This window comes from Salvelinus fontinalis, chromosome 4 (assembly GCF_029448725.1).
Source record: "Salvelinus fontinalis isolate EN_2023a chromosome 4, ASM2944872v1, whole genome shotgun sequence".
NCBI lineage: Eukaryota > Metazoa > Chordata > Actinopteri > Salmoniformes > Salmonidae > Salvelinus > Salvelinus fontinalis.
This window is the reverse complement of record NC_074668.1, coordinates 1061955-1070958: the sequence shown is the minus strand read 5'-3', so window position 1 is coordinate 1070958 and position 9004 is coordinate 1061955. Positions and strand designations below refer to the sequence as shown.

At 41.3% G+C, this 9004-nt stretch overlaps 1 protein-coding gene across 1 annotated transcript; it reads right to left on the bottom strand.

The window, feature by feature from the left end:
• Nucleotides 1-1128: 1128 nt before the first annotated feature.
• On the bottom strand, nt 1129-8586 carry LOC129852959 (protein-lysine 6-oxidase-like). Its single transcript, XM_055918562.1, has 7 exons — nt 7761-8586; nt 7504-7612; nt 5779-5910; nt 3973-4129; nt 2585-2680; nt 2322-2437; nt 1129-2053 (listed from the first exon to the last, which is right to left on the bottom strand). Exons 1-7 carry the CDS (start codon nt 8422-8424, stop codon nt 2047-2049), a joined length of 1281 nt encoding a protein of 426 aa, XP_055774537.1. The 5' UTR covers nt 8425-8586; the 3' UTR covers nt 1129-2046.
• Nucleotides 8587-9004: the final 418 nt, after the last annotated feature.

Sequence of the window (9004 nt, the reverse complement as noted above, 5' to 3'; positions counted from 1 at the left end):
ATTGTTTCCGCGTGTGTATTACTGTGTCCAGAAGTCTTTAATCATAAGGAGTAAAAGCCATGTGCTGGAAGTCAAAGTTCAATTGGTCAATTCAATGTTGTTCTGTGACTTGAGCAGAGTCTCAATGAGTCACCCTGGAAGACATTGATCTTCACACACACTGTAAAACCCTTTGCACTTAGAATATCTGAGTACAGTTACTTTGTAGTCATTACGCAAACCGATAGTCACTGTGACCATGTAGGAGTTCGGTGTTTGAGTTATATCAGCTATGCTAAACTACGCCTTGCCTTGTTGAGTGAGTGGTAGAGTTGCCACCGGTGACTGTATTTGTTAGTGACAGAGACATACATGGTTGTTGAATTTGTTCATTTTCAGTCCTGTTGCCTTCACCACGTGACACATTATCATTATAATTCAACTCATTATGACAATATTTGACAAATCTCATCAGGCCATATTTTGTGGCCTAGCTTTACCGTCAACACAGTGGCTTGATACTCATGGTTTACAGGTCACATCAGGCCTCCAAGTAGGGTTGCAAAATATACAGGAAAAAAATCAACAAAAGAATCTTCCAAATGGGATCTCTGGAAAACCAAATGTAAAATAATTATTTAACCCTACCTGCAATTCACATTCTGCTGAGTTAGGATATCCAACAGGTAGAATTTGTATTCACCAGCAACCTGCATTCATAATGACCGTCAAGGTCAGGAACAGTGTGGGGAGACTCCCTAAACCATTTTAACATCAAGTAATAAGGACTTTTCATTGACTTTGAGTTAAATGCCAGGTCAGCTCAGCAGTCAGTCCATCTACATCTGCTTTTCCTGTGTATGCCTATATGCTTGAACTCTTGCTATTTTGCTGTGGTGATCTTGAACATGGAAAATAGTCACGCAACTGTAATTGACATTCCTGTGACATTTTAATAACTGATTTTGTTCATTATTAACAGGTTTGGTGAAATATGTTAAATTATGCTACTGCCACAGTTTTTCAATGTATAGCCCACGTCGCTTAATGATAAAAATGTGACATGATTTGGGAGGACTTTAAGCATTTTATTGTGTTTACACTGCCTATTTCTCGCTCTACAAATATTGAGACAATAAAAAAATGCAATTTCAAATAAAATTCAAACTTTATTTAAATTGCATTCACAATACATTTGCAGATCTTTGTGTTGTATCATGAATGGAACACTAACACATGAGCCCAGCAATATGTACAGTATTGTTAGAATTTCAGTAGAACTAGCTTAAAAGAGTATGTTTTGTCACTACTGTAAGTCACTGTTGATGAGAACATCTGCTAAATGACTCAAATGCAAATGTGTATATACACAAACAAGTAAATCATTCTCTATAGTCCAAAAATTATTTTTACTTTCCTCCAGTCTCAAAAAGTAGCACCACTATTTATTACATAACCCAAGTAATGTAGCACCACTATTTATTACATAACCCAAGTAATGTAGCACCACTATTTATTACATAACCCAAGTAATGTACCACCAATATTTCACGTTAATGTAAACATTGTTTAAAATGGCAACATTTGATTAAATACATCCATTATACTAGAACTTCCATACAGTAACAATCTTAAATTAGCACCTAAACAACAATTTTATGTATAATGTATACCAAAACAAATCATTTAAACCTTTTACCATTCCAGACAAAATGATGCTTGTGAAGATCAAATTTAAAATCAACTGTTATGTCACATGCTTCGTCAACAGTGACATACTTATTAATACAGTATGTCTTTCTCATCCATGACCTTGGTCTCTATCAAAGCACAAAAAAAAAGGGTGACTAGTGTGATATGATATTGTTTAAACCAGTAATATTCATAAAGTTAAAAAAAAAAAAAGAATGAAAGAAAGAAAGAAAAAAATGTTACGTTTTGCGGGAAACTCGAACCAATAAATATTGTGAACAATAAAGTCTTGATATTTGATTGTCCATCCATGTTGGTTGTTGTCTTGTTTTGCAAATCATCGTAAAGCTTCTTCGGTGGTGTTTCCTTTTGTTCTTAGTACCTGGATAGAAAGATAGATAGAAAACACATCATGCCAACAATCATTTGCAGTATTACATTTTTTTACAGAGGCAAATCTTGATTCCTCCTGTGTCCCCTCTCTCCTTGGCACTGAGGTTCCTCCTCTGAGGGGCGGAACCTCAGATCTTCTGCTACAATGTGCTTTGAGAAGGACGAGTCGGGACACAAGGGGGGGGGGAAGGACATAGATTCATCCCTTGGTGTGGTACCCCCCCCCCCCCCCATAATGGACAAAAGACGACACTCACGATGTAACAGTACACCCCGAAACCTGGACAGAGGTGCCACTGTATTGAACACTACAACGAACGACATTATTGTCAAAGTTGGACTCTGGAACCTGGTGACCTGGGTTTACAGTGATCTGTAAAAAATAAAAAGGCAAAGTATAACGTTAGGTTAGGAATCATTCACATCGTGTTGCTACAATAGGTTGAATTTGGACAGTAATATCAAAAACAGGATAGAAACCTCCTTAGCTAATAATATAGAAGAAAATATGGCAACAAACCTTAAGGATATACTTCCCAGGTGTCACATCAGTAATGTCAATCCACTGGCAGTCAATATCGGCATTATAGGTGTCATAGCATCCAGGACTCAATCCCTGAAACAATCAACCCAAGACAAAGAGATTAGTCCATTCAACTGGTTCAAAATAGCCTGGTCTCAGGTATCGTTGCGCTATCGTGTCAACTCCTTGTCACTTGGCATGGCTTGACATGATAGCACAAGCAGATCAGGGACCAGGCTAGAACGATAGCACAAGCAGATCAAGGACCAGGCTAGAACGATAGCACAAGCAGATCTGGGACCAGGCTAGAACGATAGCACAAGCAGATCTGGGACCAGGCTAGAACGATAGCACAAGCAGATCAGGGACCAGGCTAGAACGATAGCACAAGCAGATCAGGGACCAGGCTAGAACGATAGCACAAGCAGATCAGGGACCAGGCTAGAACGATAGCACATGCAGATCAGGGACCAGGCTAGAACGATAGCACAAGCAGATCTGGGACCAGGCTAGAACGATAGCACAAGCAGATCAGGGACCAGGCTAGAACGATAGCACAAGCAGATCTGGGACCAGGCTAGAACGATAGCACAAGCAGATCAGGGACCACGCTAGAACGATAGCACAAGCAGATCTGGGACCAGGTTAGCACAACAGCACGAGCAGATCTGGGACCAGGTTAGCACAACAGCACAAGCAGATCTGGGACCAGGTTAGCACAACAGCACAAGCAGATCTGGGACCAGGTTAGCATAACAGCACAAGCAGATCTGGGAATTACAACAACACAATGAATAAAAAGATACGATACTTTACACTGAATAGAGCCCAATCCCGTTCTGTCTCTACTATTGAATGGTGAAAGCTCTCAGATGCAAACTAATATTTATAGCCAGGCCTCTCTTCCCACTGGGCACATACAGTATGTCATTTCAACACCTAGTTTTGGTTGAGTTGTCATCTAATGTAAATTCAACAAATGTCACCATGTCATTGGATTTAGGTTTAAAAGTTGGGTAATTATTCCCTTAAATTGATGACTTTTTTGCAAATTCAAATCAGTTTTTCAACACGTTGATTCAACATCATCGCACAGATAAATTTTTTTTGTTTATATGATGTGGAAACAACATTGATTCCATCACCCCCCCCCCCCCCCCCCCCCCAGTGGGTTGTGTGAGGAAACAACACATATTGCATGCTGTTTAATGTGCTAGTATTATAGTGGAGCATAAAGTGATGATCACAGGATGTATCCCACATGGCACCCTATTCACTATATAGTGCACTACTTCTGACCAGAGCCCTATGGACCCTGATAAAAAGTAGTGCACTATATGGGGGAATAGGGTGCCATGTGGGATACAGATACAGTCATAACAGACCTGAGCGTGAGACGTGCAGGCGAAGCGTCTGTAGTATCCCGGGTCACATGACGTGTCCTCCAAACAGAAGCTAGCTTTGTGTCCCTCGGCCACGCTTCTCTCGGAGCCGGGCTCCAGCAGCTCGTACAGACTGAACTCGTCCATGCTGTGGAAGTGACTGGAATACGAGGCACGTATTCTCATCAATGACCAGACCACACAGACACTCTAATGCACTACTTTCAATGTTGGTATTGCAAGCGTAGTAATAACCTATACACACTAGTCTGTTGAGAGCCCTCTCCACCACACCACATGCCTGTGAAACTGTACAGGCTTATAGAAGCCTGTCTTAAAGGGATAGTTACATCAAAATATGTATTTTTAGTATTGTGTTCATTAGTCCACTGTTAATACAATTCCCCAATATGTTAGCAGGCAAGTTTTCAAGAAAGAGCAAAAACACTTTTGCATCATATGATACTTTTGCGTTTTGCATCATATGATACTGACTGTCTGCAGTCTACTGACGCAATGACAACAGATATACATTTTTTAAGGCAAACTGAACCATTTTAATGTCGACCGCCATATCTTACAAATGTTGTATAAATCTGTCCTGCAGAGGGAGCTGTCCTTTGGTCTGATATGTTGTATAACTCTGTCCTGCAGAGCGAGCTGTCCTTTGGTCTGATATGTTGTATAAATCTGTCCTGCAGAGCGAGCTGTCCTTTGGTCTGATATGTTGTATAACTCTGTGCTGTCCTTTAGTCTGATATTTTGTATAAATCTGTCCTGCAGAGCGAGCTGTCCTTTGGTCTGATATGTTGTATAAATCTGTCCTGCAGAGGGAGCTGTCCTTTAGTCTGATATGTTGTATAACTCTGTCCTGCAGAGCGAGCTGTCCTTTGGTCTGATATGTTGTATAACTCTGTCCTGCAGAGCGAGCTGTCCTTTGGTCTGATATGTTGTATAAATCTGTCCTGCAGAGGGAGCTGTCCTTTAGTCTGATATGTTGTATAACTCTGTCCTGCAGAGCGAGCTGTCCTTTGGTCTGATATGTTGTATAACTCTGTGCTGTCCTTTGGTCTGATATGGGTGTTCAGATAACATGCGAGTGCAAGACCAAGTCAAGCTTCAGCGCTGGACTAAGACGGAGGGAAGGACAATTGGTCATAGATCAAGAATCAGTCTCCAAACTGTACACAAAAGTCATCCTCCTAAAACGTGAAAGCATTTTTCAGGACAGTACTCATCCCCTTCACTCAAAAGTCATCCTCCTAAAACGTGAAAGCATTTTACAGGACAGTACTCATCCCCTTCACTCAAAAGTCATCCTCCTAAAACGTGAAAGCATTTTACAGGACAGTACTCATCCTCTTCACTCAAAATTCAGTCAGAACAGCAGCTATCGGACAAGGGGAAAGAGACTTCTTCAATAGAACATTTTAACAGACAGATATGGGGACTGTTTTATTCCAACAGCCACTAGGCTGTATAATAGATAGTCTGTTGGTCCCTCCAGAATACACCATATTACACCATATCCCAGAATACACCATATTACACCATATCCCAGAATACACCATATTACACCATATCCCAGAATACACCATATTACACCATATCCCAGAATACACCATATTACACCATATCCCAGAATACACCATATTGCACTTTAAATGTGTAGCTATAGAAATGTGAATGATTTATTTTCTGTAGTTTGTTTTACGTACCGTCTTTTTAACCACATGTCCAAATGAATTTCCCTCCCTGGTGGATCTGAATCTATTTATACATGTTTATGTATCAATATCCAATACTCACTGATGGCAGCTGTGCCATTCCCAGGCATAGCGAGGTTTGCTGGGCAGGAAGTCAGCAGTGCCCTGGTTCTTCACGCGCTGGGGGAACCGCAGCAGCACCCGGGTGTCGTAGTCGGCCACGCCCTGAGCAGAACTGTCCCGTCACAGGGGAAAACGTCTGGTCTTAGACATTCCAATAGTTAATATGGTAATGCACTTTATTCATGTATCAATTCTTTATTTATTTTTTACAACTTTTTACATTCCAGGGACTCTAGTCCTATCATTCTAGACCCATAGTCTTCATGATTAACTAAATAATTTAATTAATTAAATTGATTCCTAAATTGATTCCTAAATGTCCTTTTGAACTGCTGAAAGGAAAATGGAGTCTGGCGCTGTCGTTTATTACTGTTAATGAATATACAGTACATGCTACTATAGGTTTAACTACTGTAATACGTGGCAGAACCATAATGAATATACAGTACATGCTACTATAGGTTTAACTACTGTAATACGTGGCAGAACCATAATGAATATACAGTACATGCTACTATAGGTTTAACTACTGTAATACGTGGCAGAACCATGACTGAGTGGTAACACCCCCTTGCTCTCTCAACACATGTACACACCAGAGACCAGGGTTCAATCCCTGGTAGACCCTAACAACTTTCCTCACCATATCTATATCCCTATTGTAATTTTTTAATAAAGAATTTGAAAATATTTTTAAACCACTGTAATCAGTCTTCTTTACGTTGGAGATCAGCATACATACACATCTAAAGCTGAGTCATTTCATGTCTAGACTTGGTAAAAAAAAATAACTAGCTATATACACTGGGTGTACAAAACATTAAGAAGCCTTTGCCCAAGTCTCCCGAGTGGTGCAGTGGTCAAAGGCATTGCATCGCAGTGCTTGAGGCTTCAATACAGACCTGGGTTCGATCCCAGACTGTGTCATAACCGGCTGTGACCGGGAGTCTCGTAGGGCGGCCAACCATTGTCCGGGTTACGGGAGGGCTTGGCTTGGGGGGGGGGGCTTTACTTGTCTCATTGTGCTCTAGCGACTCCTTGTGGCCGGCCGGGCGCCTGCAGTTTGATTTTGGTGGTCAGTTGTACAGCGTTTCCTCCGACACATTGGTGCGCCTGGCTTCCGGGTTAAGCGAGTGTTAAGGAGCGCGGTTTGGCGGGTCATGTTTCGGGGGACCTTCGCCTCTCCCGAGCCCGTTGGGAAATTTAAACATTGAGACAAGATCGCAATTGGATAATAAAAAATACAAATTACAACATTTAAGAACCCTTTGCCCTCAAAACAGCCTCAATTCGTCGGGGCATAGACTCTACAAGGTGTCAAGCTGGCTGCAAGTCCATTGGGTGGTGGACCATTGTTAAAACACATTGGAAACTTGAAACATGAAAAACCCAACAGCGTTGCAGTTCGTGACACTCAAACCTGGCACCTATTACCATACCCCATTCAAAGGCACTTAAATTCACCCTCTGAATGGCACACATACACAATCCATGTCTTAATTGTCTGAAGGCTTAAAAATCATTCTTTAACGTGTCTCCTCCCCTTCATTTACACTGATTTAAAGTGGATTTAACAAGTGACATCAATAAGGGATCATAGCTTTCACCTGGAGTCACCTGGTCAGTTTGACATGGAAAGAGCAGGTGTTCTTAATGTTTTGTACACTCAGTGTAGAGTGGAATGGTCCCTGGAGTATGAGAATACCTTGCCAGGCAACCTTCCTCGGCTGCACATCTCAGATTGTACATGGGGGCCCTCTGGATATAGGAGGAAACTTGAATATAGTATGGATCTGGCACCAAGTCAGGGAGACCTGTCAATCATGTAACAAATGCAATATTATTAAGTAGCCTAAAGCAAGCTGTTAAAAAAAATGAATTGGAATAAAATGCCTTACAAATGTGTGAGAAAAAAAAATGCATTTTAAAAGGGAATTACTGGAAGGGAAATATTGCTCTTACCTCCATGTTGATGATAACTTGTGCCATAACCATGCGGCTCTCTGCTTCTGGCTCTAGGTCTGTAGTAAGCGTCATAATAATTATAATAGGGGTTATAGGGATTATAGGGATTATAACCAATGGATTTATAGGGGTTGTTCGGGTCATCTCCAACCATCATATCCTCTCTTCTCAAATTGGTCAGTGGTGGAGAGTTAGTAGATGTGGGTTTGTCGTCGGTGGGATTTGATCCATCGCCTGCATCATGGCCAGGTCTTGAAGCAGTCTCCCGGTTCTCTTGGGGTCTTTCATGTCTAATCGCCCCATTAGGACGTCGACGCGCGGTGCGTAATTGCACACCCGGCGCTGGCCGCCTTGGAGAGCCTCTTGGCGCAGTGTATCTGTGCACATTCGTCTTTTCAGCCGTCTCATTATTGTTGTTGATAACGACAACTATGTGATTCCGTTGAGCTGGACCTGTTTTTCGGTCTCTTCGTCCCGATGGCTGATATTCAGAACCGTGGCTAAGTATACTAAACACCTGCCCGTTGTGTTGCCATGGCATTCTCTGCCTTAAAGATGCTGATGGCGAAGCATCCTGCGTAAGAACTGTTTGCAATGTGCAACTGAGGATGCATAGCTGTGTCAACGACAATAAACAGGCTTCAAAGCCAAAACCTCTCATTATACTAATCGAATGAGTGAATGATATATCCACATCGGAAAATATATATATATATATATAATTTGTTAGGAAGCAGAATTTGGAGAATGTTCTCTCACTAACCGAGCAGAATCAAATTGAGGCCAGTAGCGAGAGGAACTGTTGCTCAGGCAATCTCGCATCTTGAACGCGCAGTGTGGAGTGTGATGGAGGGGTGTGAGTTTTAAAGTTTCTGTAACAGTTACACAAGTGACATCCGCATGCGCGCTGCCGAGGAAGTGGAAGTGGTTGGCACTAGCACGGGCACGTCACGTCCCATTAATTCATATAACAATAATGGTGTCAATGGTGAAATATGCATCCGGTTTTATAATACTAAGTATTGCCTTACAATAAATGTTGTTCTGCGTATTCACAGGGAACAAAACTTCTCTACATTATAAAAAAAAAATGAGTAGTTTTGCTTTTCAAATATTTCAGAAGATTTTGTAGTAGCTACATTTTGAAAGACAAAAACAGTCTTAGGTGAAAGAGGATTGATCAAAATCAAATTGAGTTCTGAGAATTGTTGTTGACTTGTGTAAGATTTGTCTCTTTGTTT

What these genes read in the sequence shown, in the direction of transcription:
- LOC129852959 (XM_055918562.1), bottom strand. Translation starts at nt 8,424, where the DNA reads ATGAGAGGTTTTGGCTTTGAAGCCTGTTTATTGTCGTTGACACAGCTA. An exon ending in AAGTTATCATCAACATGGAG is followed by an intron (nt 7,613 to 7,760) that starts GTAAGAGCAATA and finishes CATGATTGACAG; the next exon opens with GTCTCCCTGACTTGGTGCCA. An exon ending in GAATGGCACAGCTGCCATCA is followed by an intron (nt 4,130 to 5,778) that starts GTGAGTATTGGA and finishes CTCGTATTCCAG; the next exon opens with TCACTTCCACAGCATGGACG.